The following is a 25,813-nucleotide window of genomic DNA, read 5'->3' on the forward strand; positions in this document are numbered from 1 at the left end:
TTTTCACTTCGGGATGCACGATAGGCGGAAAGATCCCCCGTGCATCCGGCGCCGTCAATAAAGAATAAATCACTTAAAGAAATTGGATTTATGATCTTTGAATCAGTACATTATTAGTTTTGCAGGAGGCAGATCCTGGGACTCCATGGCAACCAAGAACTCTCTCACTTGGTCCACTGGAACTGGCCAAACTGCAGGCTGTGCCATGCTTTCTCTAAAGGCAAGAAAATTCTTCAGGCCCTCACAGTAGATTTGCCATTGGTGTCTATCTCTTGAGTGCTCCAGTAACAGCAGAGTCCTCAGAGGCAAAGGGCCTAAGGGCTGTATTTCAGGAACATGGCAGAGTTCACCTGCTGAAAGAAATCCACATTAGGAATAGCAAGCAAGTCAGTCTAAAAAACAACAGAAAAAAGCTTCTTCCCTTTCAGCACCCTTTGACTTTTGTTTGAACTTCTTTGGAAAACAAATAACTTCATCCCTTACAGTTTTATGACTCACTTAAATAGCCTCCAACAGCCAGAGTGCTAGTGAAGCATTAAGTTATCAATAAGCATAAGGACAGCCTGTATTTTTTCCTCTTTAAAGCAATGCCTCAAGCCTGGCAACAGACACAGCACACTACAGCAAGATTTTTGCAGTGCCAGACCCCATCAACATATGTACAGAAGTGGCAAAGCCATACACTAGGAACAAACCCATGACACACACAGGTTCTAACAGGTTTCCAGAGCACGGTCAGACCCCACACCAGAAGCCTACCCACCGTCCACCCGCCTCAACCACCCTGTCAGCGCCCCCAACACCACACATACCGGCTTCCCCGACGCCACCAGACTCAGCTCCGACGATCTCCCCCGACCGGGGCCAGCCCCTCAGGCCGCACAGCAGCCGCCCCATGCCGGGCTCCCCCCGCAGCAGCGCCAGCAACTCCCAGAAGGGCGACGCGACGACGGGCTCCACAACGCACCACATCACCAACAAAATGGCGGACCCCAAAAGAACGCATCCTCTCCGTGCCGCCGTTTTATAGCCCGGCCCACACCGGACAGCCAATAGCAGCGCTTCGTGCCTCCGAGTGACCAATCAGAGGAGGGCATCGCGATCTGCTCCGCGGCTATAAAAATGGCGGCGCGGGGAGTGCCTCTCAGTCTTCGTAGTGCAGCGGAGGGCTGCGGTCGGTCAGCGCCTGGCCTCCCGCTATGTCCTGCGGAGCTCGCCTGGCGGCCGGGCCTCCCGCCGCGCCCTTCTGGGAGATGCTGGCGCTGCTGGCCCAGGAGCCAGGCATGGAGTGGCTGCAGCTGGGCCTCGCCGGCCAGGCGGATCCTCTGCTGTCGTGTGGGACCGCGGCGGTGGCGCATCCTGGTGTTTTGTGGTGGTGCGGAGACTGCGGTGTGGCGACTGGTGAGGGTGGCCGTGACTTGTCGGGGGGCGAAGAGCACACGTGGTGATTCTTGTGTGGGGAGTGGGCTGCTGAGGGAGGTGGGTGGGCTCCTGGCTGCTGCGGTTCCTGCTGGGGGCCCTTCTCTGTGCCTTGCTCGAGTCCCTCTGGGAGGCCTCCAGGCTGTTGTTCTTCCTAGCTGAGGAAATACTCTGCTATCTGGCAGGAGCGTGCTCTGTTACCTTTGCAGTGTAAGGTCTGTAGGCAACATTGGAAAGGCTGGTTTTTAAATCTTCTCTTTCCTGGTACCACTCTGTAAGTTCCTCTAGTGTTGCCATATCTACTGCCCAATATAGATCAGGTGTGTGACTTGTAGCCTTCCTCACTTCAAAGATATCTCAGCTTGTTAACAGCTCTGGGTGTAGCTGTGTGTGAAGTGAATGTCTCTAGGCAGATAAACTACTAGAGCATTGTTTTAGGTGTGTGTCACACCTAAAGTCACACATAAGCACTCTCTTTATTGCTTTTTGAGTGACATGCTTGTGCCTCTTGTCAGCATGTGCTAATATAGATCCTGTCTTGTAGGAAGGGAGTTCAGGTGTCCTGGGAAACCCTCCTTGGGACCTTGGCCTCTGAAGACATTGTCGTTGTTGGAGTGTTCAGGGGATGTTAGGCTGTGGCAAGCCTACCTCGAAGGACTGAAGAAATTCCTTGCCTTTAGGAAAGGCATGGGGATGCCTGCAGCCTGGCCGATTCCAGAGGATCAAGTTAGAGGGTTTTTGGCTGTGGAGTCTCTTTACTCATCCTCAAAGACGTTGATGTATGTGGCAGCACTGTCTTACTTGTCGAGACTGACCGGTAACCCTGATCCTCTAGAAGATGCTATAACCTGTTGCATGGTGATAGGGTTGAAACGTCAAGTGGGCATTCTGAGGGATAAATACACTCCTGTAACAATTGAGGTGTTACGCTCTCTCTTAGGAGCTCTGGAGTCTGTATGTGTATCCCATTATGAATGCTTGCTGTTTTGTGCCTTGTTCACTGCAGCTTTTTTCGGGGCACTTCGAATAGGAGAGATGGTGGCAAAGCACTGTGCTGTACTGCAGCCAGAACTGCTGCACTTGAGTGACATCCAGGTGACAGAAAGCAGAGCGGTGTTTCGTCTGCGTAACTCTCCTGTTGGCCAGGAGAGACATGTCATCAGCCTCGGGCTGTCTGGGGAGCCATGGGTGTGCCCTGTCCTGGCCCTCCAGAGCTATGTGATGCTGCGTTCACCACTCGAAGGGCCGCTCTTTGTGCACACAGATAACATGCCAGTCACAATGAGGGAGTTCCTGGCTGTGCTCCGACGGGCCCTGAGGCTGCTGGGGCTGCCTGCGGAGCGGTACGGCGTGCATTCCTTCTGGCTGGGGACTGTCCTCACTGCTGCACGCTGCGGGTATCCTGGGGAGGACATCACCCGCCTGGCGAGGTGGCCCTGCGTGATCCCAGAGAGGCCATAGCCATGGAGGCTGGGGGGGAAATAGCTCCTGACTTCTCCCCTTTCTGTAAGGGTTTAACCACATAGTTTCTAGTTGGTGGCAGTAACTTAAGTACCAATGCCTGTAATGATTTTTCTGCCTCACACCACAGTGGCTCCTGAAGTTCGCCTGCAGTCGCTGCTTACACTGTCTGTAGCCCCAGGGGTGGGGGGGTGTCAGACCCGCTGCATGTGGACCTTGTGTGCCTTGACAGCAAGTCTGCAGATGCTTTTATTTTGTGTCACTTGAATTAATAAATGCTTCCTTTTTTAAAACAGCCTGTGCTTACTAGTAATATTTTTTATGCAAAAGAAATTGTATGCTCTCTTTTTTAAGAGCAATAAATGACTAAAGTTTTAAAGAAAAACTCCTGAGAATTTAAGTTAATTACTGTAAGACAGCAAGTAGTCACATTTTTTTAAAACAAGGTATATTACAGTTTATGGCTATATGAAAAGATGTTACTAAGGTCAAAAGGTAAATATAAGTTACATTACTAGCTTAATAACAGACACCAAAGATTGAATTTAAAAAAAAAAACACAACAGAAACAAACGTTGATATTCGTAAGATGTGTTCAAAGCACTGTCTTCTGTTTAGATGGGGGACTGAAACATTTTTGTTCAGCAAATGCTAGCTCTGAAAATATTTCATTGAATCTTCTAGCCCCAATTCTCTCTGAGCATAATTAGCCTGATCAGAATTTTAAATAGCTAAAATATCAGAGTTCACTTAACAGTTAATTATTTCCTTAGGATGTTACTTCTCCTTAATTCAGCCTGTTCGTTTTTTTCCTGAATTTTAAGGTACTTTCTTAACTTTCTTAAATTGAGGAGCCTTCAACCATAATTGTGAAGTTCGATGGCTTGAATAATTCCAGTTTTGTAGTTACGGCACTTGCAGTGGCATGGCATAGAATATATTTTTCACCCTGTGGCCAAACTGGGAAGGGCTTTGGTGGGTCAGGTGGACTCGTGGCAAGTTCAGAGAACTGCAGCAAGCTGCCTGATCGTCCTTACTGCTATCACTGCTCCAAACCTGGAATGACAGTGCTGCTAAGTAGGGTAGCTTAGTATTTTACTCTGCCCTGTGCTGCCTTTTAGCAAAGATGTGGATTACAGCGTGGGAGCTGGCTGGAATTTAATGCTGGTGTGATTGCCATGGAAATAATTAGCCATGATTTCTCAAGCCTTCTGGTTACTGGAAGTTAACACTTTGCAGGGCACCACCAGTCTGCTACTCTTTTGTTACTCTTTCCTCTCTTTTACTATGAGAGCTGCATTGTGTTGAGCGTGGGACTTACTACAGTGTGGCAAGACTTCAGTGGTTAGCACCGTATCTGAGATCTTTGTTTTTAACTGTGTTTCAGTTAAAAGCTGGCTTTGTTCACTGGAAATGCTTGTTTGTACAGTAACTCCTGCATAATGTCTAACTGTAAGTAATGCCTTAACTAAGGTGGTGCTAATGCGGCATCTGCCAAGGGACTTACCCCGAGGTGCCCACTGGTTGGGCTGAGCAGAGGCTTGCTGCATACCTACCTGCATAAGGAGCTGCTTTATGTGCTCTCTGCAAGCTTTCCTAGGTGTCCAAGCTTTTTTTGCTGACCTTGGTGTATGTGATGTCCCTGGCCTGTCCCGGGTGTGCCGGCCTCAAGTACTCCGCCTTGCTGTGAAGGGTCTGTGTACGCAAGGTTTTGGTGGTGGGGCTGCAGGGCTGACATCTGTAGGAAGAGATAAGAGGCTGCCTGGTTTATCTTTTGTTTCCCACTACCTGATTGTTTTAACTGGCCATAAATTAAATTTTCTCAAGTTGTCTGTTTTACCCATGGCAGTAATTAGGCGATCTCCCCATTTTTGTCCTGACCTGTGAGTGTTCTTGCTTCCATTCTTCCTGTCTTCTCCCCCTGTCCCAGTGGCAAGGGGTTTGGCTATAAGTCAGAGCTAACCCACTGCAGGCTGGTAAATCTGAGACTTGCCGGGGAAATCCCGGGATGGCTGCAAAGCACCATGGAGTAGGCAGCTCGGTTCAGCTAGTCACACAAGTCACTGTGGCTCCTTCGCGATGGTGAGGAGTTAGGAAAAGTCCTGGAAGGAATGTCATACCACCGGGCTTAAGGCAGCCCACTGGAATACCATTAAGAGCAGCTGATGTTTGATTTTATACCCTGCTAGTCCAAAAAACCCCACTGTTTTGCTTCCTGTGATGGCCTTATTGCAGAAGGTGTTTCCAGCCCCTCTGGGGGATTAGTGGCCCTGTGCCTCCAGGGGCATTAAGGGGCTGAGCTGGCTGCCCTGTGCCTTGGAGAAGGGCATGATCTTAGGCAGATCAAGGCTGCCAGATGAGTGCATTTTCTTTTGGCTTCAGCTGCTGGTTATGTCAATGCTTTTCCTGCAAGAGTTGACGAGGGTTTTTAGTATAAATGGTAAATGTTTGATAGGTTTGCAGAAGTTGTATAGGTGAGGATGACACAGAAGGATGCAAATCTTTATCAAAAAAAAAAAAACACAACCTAAGCCTTGAGAGATACAGCTGAGGTTCCAGAATACAAAGGCTACTGTGGATTATTAATGCTCGTAATGTAAAGTGGAGATTAGGGAGCTATCTTCTTTTGCCCTGAGAAGGAAAGACTTGCCAGAGGATGTCTTGAGCTGAATTGACTTATTTGATAGAGGAAAAAGTAGTTTGGCATTCAGCTTTGTGTTGTGTTGATTGTGAGACTTCAGCAGAGAAGTAAACTGGTGTTTTAGTTTTACTGGTGTCTGCTTCCGGGTGGCAGGAAAGACTGGTTGAAAATGAGTTGCTACTGTCTCCTAATGATGTATTTGAAGGTGCAAAATGTGCCTGGTTTCTTCCACAGTACATAAGCTCATCTCTTCCTCTCTGTCCCCTTCTCCCCCTACTTACTGACATAGTCAGCTGGAAGCATCTGAAGGTGAGAGCTTTCTGTTCTGTTGAAAACTGAATTCCAGTGGAAGAGTCTGACCTAAAATGCATGTTCCAGGGGAAGAAGAAAAGCCTGTAAGACTTTAGCCTTTTTTTTATCAAAATATGTTCAAGATAGGCAGAAATTGGTCAAGGCTTTTTAATAGGAGAAAACCTCACAAACTGTTCAGGGATGAAAAGTCCTTTGTTCCAAGTAGATGGAAGTAGCTGGTGGAACTGGGAGGTATCAAAATAAACATGGTACAAGAACAGCTCGGTGGCTATGCCTGGCTGTTCTTACTCAGTACCAGGACTCTCCCATTTAATTGACTTCGGCAATAAATGGTGCTTCTCAGCTGGGGAGATGAGAAGATATATAGTATATATGGATCTGCAGGTAAGACAGGATGGCAGTATTGATCCTAGCCCCTTTGTTGTGTTGTGTATCCTTTTTTCTGAAACCTCAGAAATCTGTCTGGCTTCTGGGGAACCTGGTATTTTGCAAATAAATTCCACAACGATTGTTCTACACTACTGGAAAAATGGATGTCTGTTTTATATGTAATATTTGTCTTCAGTGCGATATGTGAAGCAGAAGAGAAAAAATACCTCTGTTCTTATTTCTGTCTACATTCTGTAGCTGTCACCACAGACTTTCATTTTGTACCCCTGAAATGGAAGTGAAGTCTAGGAAGTAGCTGAAGAGGTGCTGAAGACTCAACCACAATGTCAACTTTGCTGAGTTCTCTGATCCCAGCACTGAGAAGAACAGAAATCTGTTTAAGGGACAGCCATCATAGAGGTAATTAGCTTTTCCTGCTTATCTAAAAAGTTGTCTTTTGATAGGCTGGCATATTTTTTCAGATAACAGGGTTATAAGCCTGGTGCTTGATCTGTACTTGCTGGAGCTGTATGTTTGCTTTCATGTGACAATAAAACCAAGAACCTGTTTTCTTGTGAATGGTAGGAGTTTCATTGGCTTAGAATCCTAACGTGGTTATTTCAGATTCTCAGATTTTTTTCCTTTTTTTAACACTTTGCTGTTTTAAAGATCCTGAATTCTTTCTTACAATGTTAATGATTTCACACTTTTTATCATGTTGAGTGTGAAAGGTTAAGCACACAGACTGCAGAAAAAGCTAAATTACTCTTGTACTAATCACTGTCTGCTGGAGGAAATTACTGTATTATGTATTACCATTGAGATACTGGTGAATCAATATTCATGTAGAAGCCTGAACTCTTTTCTACAATTTATAATTGTTATATTTAATTAGACTCTTTTCAAGAGTAAAAGAAATGATTAATTGTATTTTGTATCTTAAGTCTTTGTACACCTGGCTGGCTTGCTTTTGATTCTCCAGATTGTGATGCTTAGATAAAATATACATTCCTTAGAATGACAGAAGTAATGTTACCCTTTAATTAGTACAGCACTAATTAATCAAGTATCAAGTGTATGTACTTGGACAGTTAAACTTGGCAGTATAATTCAACAATGAAAAATTTATTTGTGTTCTTTGAGTAGATGAAATTTGCAAGGAAAGGCATCTTTCCATAGCTATTGCAAGTAAAATAGGAAACCTAAGTTAAATATTTGCCAGGTTTCACACCAAGGTCCCTGAGTACTTCTTGTTCTTGTGGAATGAAAACATCCCCTGCTAGTCTGGCTCTACAGTATACAGTGTCCTTTGATCCCAAAGGCCCAAGTCCAGAAAGCTGAAGATAAATAAATAGACAAATGCCTTTCAACTTAAGGTTTTCTCTTCAGGCTTTATATAAAGTATTATTCCTGCTATAAAAACTACTGAGGGGCTTTTATGAGACTAATCTGCAAGTACAAGCAATTGCATGTTCCATATATTTTTCTTGTCTGCAACCAGCACCTGGGAAGTAGCTGGCAAAAGAAGACCTTAAAAATAATGTTATACAAAAATAAGGGCTTCCACTGATTTGTTGCTTGAAATATCCCCAAAGTGCCTTTTGCATGCCTAGATTTTTTTTTTTGGTGACAGTGGCTTCCTTTTATAACATACATAGAAGTAATATACAGTTGTGATATAACATCTGTACATCCATCAGTTGAAATGTTTGCTTCTGTGCTGTAGGGACTTGCTTATTTCACTACACAGCAAGGAGGACACCAGACATTCTGCAGCAGCTCTAATAGCAGCACACAGGGCATGTCATGCCAGTGCTCTTGGTTTGTTTACCCTGCCCTGGCTTTCTGCTGAAGACGTTTTGTTTCATTTCATGTTCTCAGGACATACCACCTCAGAGCTTCGTAATTGCTAAGGCTGCAGAGCTGGAAGCTGTAAGTAGGCATTAAAAGTACATTTATTTTAAAGTAACTAAAGGGAAAACAGTGCTTTTTGATCTAAATAGATAAAGAAGGCTCTGGTTTGTGTTGTGATATGACATAATTTTGGCTGGAAGCATCAGTACAGTGCTGAGTCCACCAATCATTGCCAGCTTGCTGGGTCATGCCTTCCAATGAGATGTTGTAACGAGCGGCCAGCCTTTCTCTGAGGCTGGCTGCGTGTTCACTGTAACACAGTGCTCAGCTGTACCACTGTCATACTTAGTAGTAACTTCTAGGATTGCGGAAGATTACTGAAGGTATATAAGATTATTGGCAGAAAAGAAAGATGTAGAGAATGTGTACAAGAAACCAATGCTTTTTTTCCTTATGCATGGCTTCCCACCAGCAAATCAACCAGATCAGGTCAGTCAAAGTCCAGACCTGAACGTATCAGTCCTTACCATTGGATTCAGAGCAGCTCTCTGAAATGGCTGTGTAATATGCTGCTTTTGCCTAGAGCCCAGGAGTAAAGTAAATAAGGAATTTGCTAAAACTGTTCCAGCTTCTAACAGTGTTCTTATGCTAGCTCTTTTATACTAGTTTGGGGAATTGCCTCTTGCAATTTCATATACATTTCCCAAAAGCTGTAACTGCAGGATGACTGTAGGATTGTCTGTCCTCTCATAGTTCTGCTACCTGTAGGCTGTGATGTAATCCCTCTTGCTTTTTCCCCAACATCTTGGTTCTGTGCTATTTCAGGATAAAACACTCTTCATGCCCTCCATCAAGCTAAAAGGCAGCTGAGCAATTGGCAAAGATAATACTTCACAGCCCCCTGCCAATTGTTGTCAGACAAGCAGCAAATGTTTCCCAAAGTGCACAAGCCAACCAGGTATAATGTGTGGTTATAGTAGCATTTTAATGCTAGAACACACAATTTTGGTCTTAACTACTTTTATACCTCGTAATCACCTTCTGTGGAACTTGAAAAATAGCAGTTACTAAGCACATAAGATTGAGATCAGTGTTGCAGGTTAACACTTCTGGATAGCAGATCTTTGGTTGATGGGCAAAATAAAGTTTTTCAGGCAGTTAACCAAAGAAGCACTGAGCATTCATTACATTGCACTTCGTGTAGGTTGAAAAGAATGAAACATCATCTTGGTTTTAGATGATCACTTAGGACTTTACAGATGAAAACCAAAGGTATTCATACAGCCTTTAAGTGTGTCCTGGAGCAACTGTGTTCATGGATGCTTAAGACAAGAGGTACTGTCTTCAGCTCACGTTGGTGCTTTGTTCCCAAGATCTAAATGAGCCTGCTATGCCAGAATGAGCACAGTTGCAGGCTTTGAGTAAAACTGCAGGTTTACTACTAATCTTGTTCAAGGTGAAATTTTTTAGCTTGGTCTGTAGCATAAAGTAGCTGTATTCATGCTAGAAGGTGCTTGCTGGAGTGGGGTACTGTTATTCTTAAGCTGGTAAAACAATGAAAAGTGTAGCTTAAAACGGGTGTGCCTGGGAATCTGTATCCTGGCAATGTTGCCTAAAGTTTGAGGGACCTGTAGGGAGGCAACTTGTCCAGCCCCAAAACCTGAGCCTGTCTGGTTGCAGTGCTGCCTGTACCTCTTCTGTGACAAGTGCACAGCTAATTGGAGCATGGGACTAGAAATGCAAGAAATGTCTTTAATACTCTTCAGCCTCAGATGAAATCTGTTCTAATTGTTGGCTTGTCTGTTCTTTCCCTCACAGGCTGTAGCATCTAAACCTAATGTGCTTGCTGGTTTGCATATTGTGGGCATCTGGTTTTGAGCTGGTGTCTGAGTGAGCTGAGCACGACCAAGTTTTAGCATAAATGGCAGTGTGTTCTTGGTGATGCAGCTTGGTCAGATTCTGTTACAGGAAAAGAAAACTGGCAGTCTGCAAGGAAAAGGAGTGCATCCAGCTGTTATGCATCCCTTACAAGAAGCTTCAGGTCCCTTGCTGTTGGAGATGAAGACAGAGCTGCTCTCTTTGAGGTCAACCTGATCTGCCATATCAGTGACTTAATGAACAATTTTTGGTTAGATGAGTATGGCAGAGAGGTCTGTATCTCTTTTCTGTGGGGACTCCTCTGTTTTCTGCCACTTCTGTCCTGTCAAGGTGCTTTCAAAAGGGACACTTAAGAAATCAATTGTGGTCGTATTAATATTAGTGCAAACCCAGAATAATTTGACTGAAGGTAGAGTTGCTCTGAGTTTGTGCTAGCATTCTTGTGATCGCTACTTACTTTTCAGAAAAGTAGCCAAAAAGGAAAGCCAACAAATTTTTCCCAGTTTCAGATGCTTCTTGGGAGGAAGCCTGAAGAATGAAAGTATGCACATACTGTAAGATGCTTCAATAGCTAAAACTTATGAAAAGTTGTTTTCCCTCAGAGATGAGTTGTTACTGCTTGTCTCATCCTATGTTGAGGCTTGTTAGGCACAAATAAAGCTTTTGGATTGTGATAGTTTAGAGGTTGTTCTGAATAATATATATATATATATATAAAGTAGGCAGCTTTGCAGTAGTTGTAATCTTGGAAATTAGTTTAATGAGCTTAGAAAACCACTCTTGGAGTGGATTGTCAAGGGAACTATTTATATTCTCAGTAAAGCAGTTTTTTCTTCCTCTAAATTCTAGAAATGTGGAGAAATTCCCTGGGTGGACTGTTATGTATGATTAGATGGAGCTGAAACAATTAGGTAATGCCAAAATTTGTGACAAAAATGTCTGCTTAGTGTCTTTCTAGATGCGTTTTACACTGTAAGCAAAACTGTATGCAACACTGGCCAAGTAGCAGGTATGAATACTGCGGTAGCAGTCATCCTGCAATTGGAATTGTTTAGATTGAAACATTATGGTCTGGTTTCTTTCTTGACTTTATTTTTGGCATCCTGCCTTTGCAGCCAGCTGCTCTGTATTAGTACACAATATTAATCTTAGCTCTTTGCAGGGAACTTGGATAAGGATACAAATGTTTAGATGTAATTTAGTTTGTGTTGCAAGGTAGATCTGAGCTCACCAGGAAAGCTGATATCTTCAGGGGGTGCTAGGGATTGCCTCTATGTAGATTCCCTTGTGTATATAATGTTTTGGTACCTCTTTTTATAAGGATGTTACTTCTGACCCTCTCCTCCACTTTGAATTTTAAAGATAAAATTTAGCTCTGAGTTAGCATCTGAAATGATGTCCGCCCTTTAGTCTACTTCAGTAAACTTCTGAGTTTATTCAGTTTTTGTGAAGTCCACCTGAGCTGATGGAATGGTGTTCTGGGGTTCCTACAGTTGTCATCTGCCTGTACCACAGTAGCTGGGGGGCTTCTTTCCACTTCTCAAGGCTGAGGTACTGTGTTGTCTTCCATGTTGCAAGAGCAATCAGGCAGAAGGTATTTGAGTCTCTCTATACCCTTGTAACAGGGTAAAAAATCTCTATAATAATCCAATTTGTTTTAGAGCATCAGACTGCCTGTCTTTGTATAGAGCATAGATCCTGCAATCAGCCACTCAAAAGCATGATCTAAAGCTGGAAGTGACCCCAATGAGAGAGAGCTGTATATAAAATAGCTTTCTGACAGCTAAAGCTATAAAATAACTTTGTTCTTAACCCTGACAGCTACTGAATGCTTTGCAAGGACAATAAAGTACCTTGTCCTGGTGAAAAAGGATGAATGAGCTGCAATTTAGATCTTACTAAACAATGCAAGGCTTCTCAGGACAAAAGGTTCCTCTACTTCATGTGCTGCAAGGTGGTTGGTAGAGCTGTATGTGTAAGTGGACCAAAAATAAAATTTACTTTCAGAAAAAAATTGAGTAACATTTAAATTAGGCTTTTCTGTTTCTGGAAAATGTGGCTAATATTCCACATCATCTCATGACCTAACATGCTGAACACTTCCTAATGTATTTCCTATCTTGTGTGTATGACAGAAGAAGAAAGTATGAATGAGTATGCTAGTTTCAGGTGGTAGGGGATTTTGAGAGAGAAGGAAGCAGGAAGCAGTAGGTGGGTTGAGAAAATGAGGTGGAGAGGAACATGCTGCATGTAAATGAAGTGCTGTATTCTGCTTCCCTGGAGCAGGCACAGTAAGGCTGTTCTACTGGCAAGAAGAGCTGCTGTTACCTGTGCTGTGTAAAGACTTTGTTTCGTCTAAGGAGAGGAGTCTTGACTCTGAGGAGTTAGTGTGCTGCTTGACCCCATCGTAAGATAATGTTCTGTAGCAAATGCTGTGAAGAATGTGAACACAACAGCTTCTGGGGAGAAAAATTGGCAGGAAGGCAAGTAGAAGCAGACTGTGAGACACTTCTTACAAACTGTGCTTAGAAACCAATCTGTTCTTCTTTATTGTTCTCTGGTGAAGGGATGGATTATAAATGGTACAGACGGCCTTGAGGCCTGTGATAATACAGTATCTGTAGCTTTTCCAGTTGGAGGCTTAAACTCTTAATGTTTTCCATGCAAAAAAGGATGAAAATACATTTAAAAAAAAAGTCTGGAAATGTACATGTCAAAACCTCAGCTTCAGGAGCAAATAATTATTTAAGCAGGAGAGGAAAGGTATCTTTAATTGAAAGGACAAACTTCTAAAATGTTTTTAAACTTCTTTCCTGCTTTGTTTATGGTTTGTCCAAGATAAATATTTAAAACTGGAAGTTATTAATATGAAAATACCCCCCACACACTTTGGTCTGTCCTTAAGGTATATGCAAAGTCAAACTTACCTTACAAGGCAGTACACTGAATTCAGTTTTTTTTTGATGTTTTGATTGCAACCTGTTTGTCCATACAACCATCAGAAGCTGCATGGCATGTGAGCGTCGTACAGGCTCAGTGCACTGCTGAACCCTGTTGTCCCACTGAATGTAAACATGAAAACAATGTTCTGCTGTTTATAGTCCATACATGTACTCACAAATTCAAAAGTTTGAATAAAATCATATGGAACCGGGGTTGGATGTTGTGCCTTAACTGATCTCTGCCTCAGCAGAAGCAGCCTCTGCTCTAAATATGGTTTCACATTGTGCAGTTGTTGACAGTGATTTATATTTGCTTGCACTGAGATCCTCCTGTGGCTGGCCTTGTGTATATTCGGCAGATCCAAGAGCCAGATTCAGCCATTAAGTAGTTCTGTTCCTTCTGCTTATCTTCTTTAAAAGAACATCTTTTCTTTGCTAATCTTGTATTAAATTTAAGGTAAATAATCAGCAAAATTAATCAAAGTAGATTAAAATGTGATGTGATTTTATGCAATAAACAGATTGAGTGTCTGGGTAAACCAGTAGGCTGGCTTAACAGGGCCATCTGCTGGTGGATGCCCTCTCAGGAGGTAACTTCAGATTTCACTGGAAACAAGTCTAGTTTGGGGAGAGGTTAATGACTTGATTCTGACTTGCAAACAACCATGACTCTGAAATTATCGTTGTAAGCTGCTTTGTATTCGTGTCGGTTCCTGACTCTGTAGCAGAACTTATTACTGTAAAAATAGAGAACTGCTTGAGTATAAATTTATGCTCCATTCAAATGTTAAATGGGATGTTTCATCTGGGAGTAGCATTATTGTAGATTAAGCCACAATTTAAAACTATATTGCAAGGAAGCGTGGGTTTGTAGATGAATCTCTCAGATCATTAAATAACAAATAATGTTAATACTCTTTACACAAAATGTCTACTTAAGGGACATTTGGTTTAAAATTACAGATTAAATTTCTTATAAAAAAGCTGAATGGTGTGGTGTACTGATAAATCTTTTAACTCTAATATTGAAAAGGTTTTTGGATATATTTTATTATAAGCACTGCAATTAATGTAGCATCATAAGTGTCTTCTGTATGTGTGCTCGCTGTCTGCATGCCCTGTGTGTGGCAGCTCCTGGATATATTTGACTGGAAAGTACTGGTTATGATCTATTCCTTTAAAAGTTTATAATGAATAACATGAAATATGTGCATAGGAATAAACTAAATAACACATGCAAGCATGCCTCTTGTTTTCTTATTTTGAAAACCTGTGGTTTCCTTTGGAAAGGACACATTACAATAAAGGTGCAGGGTTCTTTAATATATGTGATTTTATGTGAATTACTGTGTATCAAGCTGTGCTACTCAGCAGAGTTGTATTGCTGGTGTCACTGCTCACAGGATTGTCCCCAGCCTGTGGCAGAGCGACCTTCGTATTGGTTCCTGCAGCATTTATAGCAGCACACTTAAAGCAGTGCCCTGGTCATTCCCTTGTAATTAGTAAGAAGCAGTAGCTGCTTGCTGACAAAAATGATAGACTAGGCTCAAGGTATCACCTGAGAAAGCACTGATGTGACAGTATCCCCCCCAAACCCTTTTGTCTCTAACTTTTGTCACCTGACAGCGTACACCTTTTTACCCACAGAAAAAGCCAGTCATCACATGCTGCCTAAGGGCTGCTCTGACCTTCTTGACTTCTAAATTGTTTTCCATTTTTTCCCCCTTTTGACAAGTAACTGAAGTGATGGAGATGGATTTCATTACAGGTGCTTTGACTGAAATTACTTAGTGCTTACCTATTGAACTTGGCCATAAATGTCACTGATTTACAGACCCCGCTAAAGTGCAGATGTTATCCAGTGACTGGTACTTGTACTGCATTTATGTTACAAGGGTTTGGTAGGAGGGGGGCTGCAGGGGTGGCCTCTGTGAGCAGAGCAGAGCCCAGCAGCTGCCCCAGGTCAGATCAGAGCCACCTCCAGCTGGCTCCAAAAGGGGACCTGCTGCTGGCCTGAGCCAAGCCAGAGAGTGACCCTGGTTGGGCCTCTGGTGGAGCAGGTTTAAAAAGGTAAAACCACCACAGTGCTCTTATGTAGAAACTGTGTGTGTGAAGGGATCAATTTTCCTTTTAGCAGTATTTTTTGTTTGTATCTGAACTGTTCTGGAGCAGTTTTTTTTACTGGTAGTTCATTCTGTCTTTTCACCTGTCCATTTTAATGACTTTTGCTACCTGTCCTAATAGGATGGCAAAGATGTGCTGCAGCATACAATGAGGAGGGATTGGATTCATCTCTATGGAAAGGAGGAAGTCACCTCCTCTTGTTTGCGAGAAAACTGTAAGAAAATGCCTGCGATGCCAGGAAACTTAACTCAGCAATATGAGGAATACAGGCAGAGCTAACAGTGAGCTGGCTATCTGGGTAGAAGGGAGGCCAGCTGTGGTATTGCTTTACAGTCACACTTCTCTCCTGTGAGTCTTTTTGCTAAATGCAAGAGCTGTTCCAGTGATTCCGTAATCATTTGTAAACCCTGGTTAAGCTCACCTGGGAAATTGTACTATGTTGGGAAATAGCGTTTTATCTACAGAATCCAGTTCTGCTTCTGGTTCCTGTGCTGTGGACTGATCACGGAGTTGTCTGTGCCAGTGGAAGCTGTAGCTTGCACAGCTGTATTGTGCTTCTGCAAACCTTGCCTGTGCTGTCAGACTTGGCAGTTGCTGTAGCTGCGTATCTTACACGTGGTGTCACTTTGGTAGGTGGAAACACTTCTGTCTGCATGCGAGCAGGTAGGCTGTGGTTTTTGTTATGTGACACGTTGGATGTGTGGTGCTTGGTGTAACCACACCAACTAAAGTACTGAGGCAGATCTTACTGCCTTTTTTTTTTTTTGGTGAGGGTTCATAGGTTCACTGGACCGGTGTTGAGAAGCTATTGCTGAACATAAGGGCAGTAAAACTTGGCCCAATGAAGAAATGAGAAATGTCCAATCTGTGAAGAAACCTAATCTTATTTGTAGTGAGAAATGCAATGGAACACAGTTTTCCTGCTGATATCCCATCTGTTTGTTGTCTTGCACAGTGTTAGCTTCAAGGAGGCAGCTCTCAGGTTACGGGGAGAGGGAGGGTTCATCAGAGCCCCAGGCAGCTGCAGGAGCTGAGACCATTGCTCCAGGACACTGACAGCTGCTGAGGGAGGACTGAGTTGTTTCTAGCTGCTTATCAGTGCTGCAGCAACTTTGTGTTGCTGTGCAACTTGTGTTTTGTTACAGTTTTGGATGGTGAGAAGGTCCAGAAATGAAGAGAAAAAGTCCATCCTCCTTTTATGTCTCTCTCTGGTTGCTGTTCACAGCCGTGATGCCTCAAGGTGAGAAATACTCCTTGGTAGTTTGTGTTGTATTGGCATTTATTTTATTCAGGTAGGAGCTGGTGTCCTGATGCATCCTATGTGGTTGAGCTCCAGAAGTCCCCTTCATCTGCTTTTTTTTTTGTCTTACTGACGCATAGACAAAATGAATGATCATGTACAGCCAGATCCAAATGCTCCTTGTGAAGCTTTGATTTGTTAGGATTTCTTTTTCATCAGGAAGGTTTAGTTTGAACTCTGATAAGTCCAGGAAGTCACTGTGAGTCACCAGAGAGCAATGTCCTCCATAGCACTCGTTTCCTGTGTTGTGCCAGCTGGCATTTGCACAAGTCTTGTGAAGGTTACTGTCCTTGTCCTTTGCTTGCAGAAATGTGTGAATTTGTCTAAAGGTAATGCAGACACTGCCTAGAGAAACGGTGATGCACAAAGCAGTGTGGACCAGCAAAAGTGTGGTAAATCTGAAATTTTAGTGGAATATCCATAGGAAGTCTGGATAGCAAGAAATACATGGTTTTGGGAAAGATGTTAGTCCAAGGATGTGTTCATACCTTGTGTAGTTGTCAAGTTGTGAAGAAAAGCAGCTTAGACTTCTCCCAAGTGCTGTGTTTTTGTTTTTAAAAAAAGGGCAGCGGGAGGGTAAATTCTGAAAGTAGCATGAATCTGTCAGTGCTGCGTTTAAGGAGACATCACAAGCCATTAGCCGGGGAGCAGGTTTGACTTCAGGCTTGGCTTCTAATTTTAGCTTAGCAGATGTGTGACTCTAAGCCAATAATCTCTATGCCTATGAAAGAAATCAGTAAAATAGAAGTAATGATACTTTCAAAAATGGTAGGAATCTCTGGATAGAGAGTTTTATTTTCAGTGGGTGTGAAAAGCTAAAGCTAGCTATTCATTTACTACAGGTGAAAGCTGTCTTTATTTGAATAACTTCATCAGGTTTACTCTGTTTTTGCACTAAATGGTACTCTACAATATGCGAATGATAAATATAGCAAATACTGTTTGAAGCTATAGAAAAAGGCTATCTTCTGATATTGCTCAGTGCTTAATCTGATGTACTGAACAAATGTGTTATCTAGCTGTAGAATCAGCCAAAGGAAAATATGCTCACAAGCTGTTCAATGAACTGTTTGAAGACTATTCAAATGCTCTAAGACCAGTGGAAGACACAGATAAAGTGCTGAATGTTACCCTTCAGATAACATTGTCCCAAATTAAAGACATGGTGAGTAAAAATGCAGTTCTGTTTTTCTGAATATGTACAGGAGTGTGTTAACTGTAAACTTGCTTGGAGTGGGAAAGCAACTTAAATTTTGTTGTGACAACTTCAGTAATGCTTCCTCACAAGGGTCATGTTCTCTGGTTCTTACTAGAATCTTATCTGATGGCAATGCTAGGATTTCCATTACATGTCTACAGACATAGCTGCTGAATTGCGAAGACTTTGTAGTTTTAGTTAGATGTTTGTATTGTAGCATCCAGGCAACTTTTGCTATTAAATAAAAAGAGCAAACGCTCTTTCTAGGAAGCAATTAATTTCTTGTAAACTCCCTATTTTAGCTTTTAACTTCTTATAAATTTGGTTCAGCCAGATACGCTTTTAAGGCAAAAGAGATGTCTGGAAGGAGAATGGAAAATCGCTTCTGATTTGTGAATCAACAAGCTTTCAGAGTTTTGGACTGAATTTTGTCAGCTGTTTGGTATTCTGAAGCTGGCAAAAGAAAACTCATGAGATATTAAGAGCCTTAGACAGCTGTGATTAAAGCTTGGGAAGGTGCAGGGAAAAAGAATCGTCCTCTGGGGGAGGAAGGCTTGGCCAAGAGAGAAATTGAATGCAGAAGTCCCCTCTATGCTGTATAGTATATGTACCTGTATGAGGTGCTGTTGTGGCCTGTCAGTGTTCTGGCCAGTTTTGAGCATTGCTTTAAAGTTACACAACAAATGCTGTCAGCATCTAAGATGTACTTTTTTCACCTTCAGCTAGAAATATTTCTATTTTTTATGCAGGATGAAAGGAACCAAATTTTGACAGCTTACTTATGGATTCGACAAAGCTGGTATGATGCGTACCTCAAATGGGACAAGGATAAGTACGATGGGTTGGATTCAATCAGGATTCCAAGCAATTTGGTCTGGAGGCCAGATATTGTCCTGTATAACAAGTGAGTGAGGCTGGAGAGAATCGGCTTGAATGTGTGTATGAAAGAGGGGGTAGAAGGAGCAGTGACCCATGGAGCCTCAACTTTCATCAATTCACTTTGCCTTAGGAAGGGATATATTTGTTGTCTTAATGTTTGTTGTTGAACACCTAAATATTTTGCAAAAAGGCCATAGACAGGATTGTTTGAGTATTGATCCAGCTTCCATGGTTGCCCTGGGAGTTGAACACCTCTCTCCCCCCAGCGATCTGAAGTGCTTTCTGCAGAAGTTGCTGAAGAGATCTAGAAGATTGTGTGCACAAGAAGGTGGTATGCAAAGGCTCCATAACTTGTCTGCTCTCCCAGGCCAGTAATGAACAGCAGATTATCATAATCTTTGAATATCCCAGTGTCAGTGGGTACTGGTACTTGTAAATAACATAGTTAATAGTTCCTAATAAAAATCAGTGTAAATACATAATATGGTTTCAGAAGCATGCTTTTAATGGTGTGAAGCGAGGGTCTCCTCCTGACTCTCCCCAGCCTACACGCTAAGTTGCTGCATGTCAGTCCTGACTGTCACTTTTCTGTCTTTTAGGGCTGACGATGACTTTTCAGAACCAGTGAATACTAACGTTGTGTTGAGATATGATGGAAAAATCACTTGGGATGCACCTGCTATCACAAAGAGCTCATGTGTAGTGGATGTATCTTATTTTCCTTTTGACAGCCAGCAGTGCAACCTTACGTTTGGTTCCTGGACCTATAACGGTAATCAGGTAGACATCATCAATTCTCTTGATAGTGGTGACCTTTCTGACTTCATAGAAGATGTGGAATGGGAGATTCATGGCATGCCAGCGGTTAAGAATGTAATCACTTACGGCTGCTGCTCTGAGCCTTATCCAGATGTAACATTCACACTGATTTTAAAAAGGAAGTCGTCTTTCTACATATTTAATCTGTTGCTTCCTTGCATTTTGATCTCTTTCCTCGCCCCACTGGGATTCTACCTCCCTGCAGACTCTGGAGAAAAAGTGTCACTAGGCGTTACGGTTCTTCTTGCTCTGACCGTGTTCCAGCTTATGGTTGCAGAGATCATGCCTCCCTCTGAAAACGTACCTTTGATAGGTGAGCTTTACGTGCTTTAAACGTGGCTTTATATGCTTTAAGCATTTTTTACAATGCTAATTCAATAGTCACTCATCTGATAAAGGCATACCTGTAATGAGTATGAGGTTTTACTTTAATACTTTAATCTATATTCTTATACGGTAATTGTTATCTAAATACAGAGTATCAGGGTGATTAAAATTTGGTTTCGCTTGCACTTATGTTTAGCATTATGTTGTCGCATTATTTCTACATTGATTTTTTTTAGGGTAGCACCTTTAATATAATTTTATTTTGTGTTCCAGGCAAGTATTACATAGCAACTATGACCATGATCACAGCTTCCACTGCGCTGACAATCATTATCATGAATGTCCATCACTGTGGCTCAGAAGCGAAGCCTGTTCCCCAATGGGCCAGGGTGGTTATCTTGGACTACATGTCAAAAATCTTTTTTGTGTACGATGTGGGTGAGAACTGTACAAGTCCACAAAGAGAGAAGGAGCAAGAACATAAGTTAGAGGGGGATGATGTGTGTCGGGGGGGAGACAAAGAGGTAAGGAGTCAACTTTCCAACGGAAATGATGACAGTGATCTCAAGGAGAAGCTGAATGGAAATTTGAATAAAAGCTGTGGAATTCATGGCGAAGATATTAGGGAGAATGTTAATTGCTGTTCCTGTTACAAAATGCTGATAAAAAATATCGAGTACATTGCTAACTGTGTTCGAGACCATAAAGCAAACCGGGCCAAAGGAATTGAGTGGAAAAAAGTAGCAAAAGTGATGGACAGGTTTTTCATGTGGATTTTTTTTATCATGGTGTTTTTTATGAGTGTGCTCATCATTGGGAAAGCAGCTTAACTGCAGATGAACACATTCGTTTTGTAGGTATGAATGAATGTACTGGGTTAGCTCGTTTCAGTGGAGCTGTGGGGTAGGTGTGCTTCTGAGATCTTTGTGTCTTCTGTTCTGTAACAATAAACTGGCTCGGTAGGCTGCAACGGCACGTTGAGACATTGCTCAGCTGACGGCTTTATTAGTGGCTTTCATTGCGTTTTAATATGGGAGTGCAGCCCCGATGAGGCTTGCTGGATGAGCAGTGTGTGCTCCGTCTTAATGAATGGTGGCCATGGCTGCAGGCTGATCGGGGGAGCAATGCAGTGGTGGAGCAGACAGCCTAGCAGGGAGCACTCTATTCTGAGGGCTGCACCTTGTAACTTGGCTGGCCTTTTCTCTCTGCCAGAACAAAATCGGGGTATTTTTGAGATTGTGATGGAACCTGGAATTAATCTCTTCATGGCGTTGCCTTTTTTTCCTTTTTTAGCTTGCCTTCCTAAGTTATCTTATTTTGTTAATGTCTTTTTCTGGTCATTGTTCATGTCTGCTCGTGGGCTCTGCCTGTCTATCTTGCTCTCTGGTGTGCCTTTCACTTCTGCTACCATTGAGTATACCACTAAATATGACGGTACCTTGATTTACCTTTTAATCATCTCCTGCTGCTAAATATTGCTCCATTGTTACTAGAGGCACAGTAAGCCAGAATGACAGGACTTACTCCTCACCAAGTCACAGGGCCTCTCCTCCATTCTCTTCCCTCTGATTCTAACATGAGGAAGGGCTTCTCATCCTCCCTAGTTATTTCATTGCCCTGGACATTTGTGCAAAATGGGCCTTTAAATGTCAACTGTGAGACTGTTAAAATAGGCTGGCTGTCCAGTCTCTGCTCATTTTATTGACCTTGACCAATGCTCGCCCCATGTGTCTGTTAGCCGCTTTTGAATCACAGAATCAGGGAATCATTAAGGTTGGAAGGGACCTCTGGAGATCACCTAGTCCAACCCCCCCTGCTCAAGCAGGGTCACTTAGAGCAGGTTGCACAGGATCACGTCCAGGCGGGTTTTGAATATCTCCAGAGAAGCAGGCTCCACAACCTCTCTGGGCAACCTGTTGCAGTGCTCCGTCACTCTCACAGTACAGAAGTGTTCCCCATATTCAGATGGACCTTCCTGTGTTTCAGTTTGTTCCCGTTCCTTATCTCTGGGCACCACCAAAGAGTCTGGCCCCATTGTCTCCCCTAAGATATTTATATGCATTGATGAGATCCCCTCTCAGTCTTCTCCAGGCTGAATAGGCCCAGCTCTCTCAGCCTTTCCTCATCTGAGAGATGCTCCAGTCCCCTACTCATCTTCACAGCCCTCTGCTGGGCTCTCTCCAGAGCTCCATGTCCCTCTGGTACTGGGGAGCCCAGAACTGAACACAGTACTCCAGTGTGACCTCACCAGGGCTGAGTAAAGGGGGAGGATCATCTCTCAGCCTGCTGGGAACACTTTTCCTAATGCACCCCAGGATACCGTTGGCCTCCTTGGCCACAAGGGGACATTGCTGTCTCATGGTTAACCTGCTGTCCACCAGGACTCCCAGGTTTTTTCCTGCAGAGCTGCTTTCCAGCAGGTCATCCCCCAACCTGTACTAGTGCACGGGGTTACTCCTCCCAGGTGCAGAACCCTGCACTTGCTTTTGTTGAACCTCAGGAGGTTCCTCTCTGCCAAACTCTCCAGCCTGGCCAGGTCCCTCTGAATGGCAACGCAGCACTGTGGTGGATCAGCCACTCCTCCTGGTTTTGTATCAGCAGTAAATGTGCTGAGGGTGCACATGGTCCCTTCATCCAGGTCATTGATGGGTAAGTCGGACAGGACTGGACCCAGCACAGCCCACCGGGGGACAGAGCTACAGGCCTCCAGCTAGACTGTGCAGCTGAGCACAGCCCTCCGAGCTCTGCCATCCAGCCAGTTCTCAGTCCACCTCGCTGCCTGCTCATCTAAATGTACTTAAATTATAAGCTGTCTAGAGGAATGCCAAGGTTGCTTTGCGCATTACTTAGCACAAAAGCGTGATCTTACAGCACTATCATTAAAGTAGCGCCGTAATCAACACGTTCCCTGTTCAACACCTTGCTACTTAAGCCTACATGAATGTGTTTGCTGACAACACTGGAAAGCCCTCTCCTCTGTGCTAATTTCTTTTAACCCCTCAGACAAAAGTTCCAGAAGATGTTTCATGGTAAAATGAGAAGCTTAAAAGCCCAGGCATGCCCTCGGCAGATAAATTGCTTTTACAAAGCACCCTGAATTTTGAAACCATGATATTCTAGATGCAGTGGGAGAGGCAGAAGGACACTGTAATGGATCCCCCCAGTCAAAAGTTCATGTGATAAAATGAGTTTTCACAACTGTTGCAGTTAATAGGAGCACATCTGTGAAGCTGTAACTTAAGAGTGAGGAGTCAAAATGGCAAAGTGATGCAGTTGTCATGGCCAAATTTATTGAAAGAAAGGGATTTGTAGTTATTATGTAAATGATGCATTAAGTTCTCAATGCCAGGTTTTCTTTTGTGTGGAATAATTAATGCTGTAAGCTTATCTGGATTCTCATACATAATGCAAGCTTTAAAGTCCAGGTTCTAATGTAAAGATAAACTGGGTAGCTAGCCAAGAATAAACTCAGTATGTGGAAAAAGTCTCAAGTGTATTCCCTATATATTATCAGCTTCCAGTCAACTGGGGTAACTTTGAATATCTGCTTTAGAAACCAAGCTGTTCATTCTCCCTGTGCAGAAGAATGGTTGCAGACATTTGCCATGGAGCTCAGGGTTTGACATTTATACTGCCTCTTTTAGGAAACTGATTTGTTCTTTGTTGTGGAAAAAAGATACTGTCCCCAAAGCCTGGGGAGTGCAGTATTTAAAGATAAAGGTAAGGTATTCAGAACATGAGTCTTCACTGTGGAGAAGAAATGGCTGAGGGAGTGTTTGTCCAAGGCTTATGGGTGGTATAAAGAAAATAGAGTTACTGTTTGCTGTCTCTTCCACTTCAGGAGCCAGGTGCATCAAATATACTGCGAGACGGTGGATGGGACTGACTGTATACTATGTGGAAGGCTGAGGAACTCCTTGCAACAGAATTTGTGAATGCTAAAAGATTGTGTGGATTTAAAGAGCTGGGGGGAAATGGAAGAAAAATCTATCAGGGTACAACTAAATATAGTCGCGAAGTGTTGAAAGCTAGAGCAGTGTTTTTAGGGATTCAATACTGCATATTCTTCTGTGCTCTTTATCCCATATGTTTCAAGAATTCAGGTGTGACGTTCTAAGCATGTTTCATCCTATGGTTGACAAAGCTTTGCTCTGACCCTGCCAGAAGCATGGGAAATATCTGAGAGCTGTTTCTCAAGAAATTCAGGAGTTTGGCAAGAACTCCTGATTGTGCAGGTCTGTCCTAGTTTGAGAAACAGAAGATCTATAATTTGATTTTTTAGGAGATGGGGAGAGCATGGGGTGAGGGAATTCCCTCATTTCCCTTTAAAGCCAGGAAGAATCCATCTGTTCTCTCATTTTAAAAATTTCTGTTACCTGTTGAAAATAATGTGGTGACTCTTGTTTTTGTTCTTAAAATCTTTTCCTCAACAACAGGATATAAGACTGAAGGTGGCCTCTGTACTTTGTGTGCAACCACCTCTTTTGTACTTGCAGGCAGAGTGAATAACCTAGAGATCATTTAAAGGAGCAGAGCAAACTGAACATCTCTTTTCTCACCGACTGTGAAGTCCACTAAGACGTAGTCATTATTTTTTGCTAGAGGCAAATCCAGTTGGATGGAAGGAACAAACGCAAATTAAAAATTCATTGTCCCCAGATCCCTTGCCTGTCTGTTCAACAGGCATTTGGACAATGCCCTCATGAATCTGCTTTAGCTTTTGGTTAGTGATGATCTTTGAAGGTCCCTTCCAACTGCACTATATTCTCTTTAAGATCTCCTTTCTGCACAGTGGCAGTGAACAATTCTGTTTATACGTTGCTTGCAGTAAGGAATAAATGAGATATCAAGTGCCCCAGCTCAGGCTCATTCTTGTCTGTTTCTTTCGAAATACTTTATGGCATTTAATTCCTAGTCTCTTGTCCGTGGGCCACTGAAGACCTGCAAAGCCAACAATGATACGCTGCAATTGTACCATTAGCTTAATGGAACTGTTTTAAGCTATCCTCCCATTTGGCTACACTCGGAGATTTATGAGACTGGTATCTAAATGCTATCCAGTTCAGCCGCTTGGGAACCGTTTGATGGCAGTGGGCAATGAATATTAAATGAAAGATGAAGGCATATTAACTTCCATATTAAATTTTGGGAGCTGTCAGGAATACAATGTGTTAAGTTCAGCTACCATAAAGGTGAGTTTCGAGCAGTGCAGCCTGCCTTCTGGGTACCTGGGCTGCAGGGACAGACCTCGCAAGCAGGCTAGTGGTGCACTCAATCATATATTTTCTTGGTCATGTGGGGTCGTGGGTTTGTTTGTCCGCCCATGACAGCGGTGCACCTCCAGCTGAAGTTCCAGCTATTGTGATTGAGAAGACAATTCAGGGATGCCTTTGCAACAGGACAACAATATAAATATCCAAATACAGCTGTTGAGGGAGATAACAGTTGATGGGGAGCACAGCAGGGTGGAAAACATGGTTGTGTTTAATTCCAGATGTACAGAACTGTTATGCCTTGGTCTGTTCTTGGGCACTTCAGAGTAGAAAGCAAATCTAGTGAACATCTGGAAAGAACAAATCAAGATAAAAGGCAGCTGCAGTTTTAAAGAGAAGAGTTTTTCATTCTAGTTCCTGAAAATGTTTGTTTTAAATGTGATTCAGTTTAAATGTGATTCAGTCCTACTACCTTCTAAATAACCTACCTAGAATTGTGTTGAGTTTTTTTTCCGGGTAATGTGTATTCTATGCTTTGTCTGCAATTCTGAACATTTATTCTTTGCCAGGATATGTACCTTACAACATTCACATATCTGCTCACAATTTTTTTGTGTTGCAAAAGAACTCGAAACAAATTTTTATATGCTATTATTTTTATCAGCCTTCACTGAAAATTATTTTATCTATGGTGTTGGGAGTTGCACAGGGACTATGCTAAAGACTGGCTTGTGTTCCCTTTGGTCTGTCACTACATTGGTTTGTGTTACTCTAAATGCAGTGACAGAGCTGGCAAAGGAAGAAGAGCATTGGAGAAAAAAATACATATTTTTTTATTGCTTAAATGTAACCCATATGATTGTAGGCAGAGCTTCAGTGAATAAAACGAGTAAATTAGGATTCACTGTATTTGCTTTTTATGTGTCACCACTAATAAAATTTGATTGATAGTGGTCTTAAATACTATGTAATAATAACATATTCTGTTTCTGTTTGCTTGTGCATTCTCCATTAACGTGTTTAAGTGCATGTTAGCAGGAAATGATTGAGCCAGTATAATGTGAACAAATAAAGGCA

General features: G+C 42.8%; 1 protein-coding gene and 1 long non-coding RNA gene across 3 annotated transcripts; both read left to right on the top strand.

The window, feature by feature from the left end:
• Positions 1-812: 812 nt before the first annotated feature.
• On the top strand, positions 813-25,813 carry CHRNA9 (cholinergic receptor nicotinic alpha 9 subunit). Its single transcript, XM_066995967.1, has 9 exons — positions 813-1,401; positions 1,964-2,879; positions 4,811-4,856; positions 15,121-15,214; positions 16,163-16,240; positions 17,320-17,465; positions 18,248-18,402; positions 18,977-19,509; positions 19,797-25,813. The coding sequence occupies exons 1-9, from the start codon at positions 1,200-1,202 to the stop codon at positions 20,351-20,353; spliced, it is 2,727 nt and encodes a 908-aa protein (XP_066852068.1). The 5' UTR covers positions 813-1,199; the 3' UTR covers positions 20,354-25,813.
• LOC136790661 (uncharacterized) lies at positions 7,933-12,694 on the top strand. Of its 2 annotated transcripts, XR_010831023.1 has the most exons (3): positions 7,933-8,134; positions 9,875-10,140; positions 12,221-12,694. It is a non-coding gene; the product is annotated as an uncharacterized lncRNA (long non-coding RNA). The 2 variants fall into 2 exon arrangements; XR_010831022.1 differs by lacking the exon at positions 12,221-12,694 and having other exon boundaries at positions 9,875-11,948.

The sequence above is a fragment of the Anser cygnoides genome, chromosome 4 (assembly GCF_040182565.1).
Source record: "Anser cygnoides isolate HZ-2024a breed goose chromosome 4, Taihu_goose_T2T_genome, whole genome shotgun sequence".
Classification (NCBI taxonomy): Eukaryota; Metazoa; Chordata; class Aves; order Anseriformes; family Anatidae; genus Anser; species Anser cygnoides.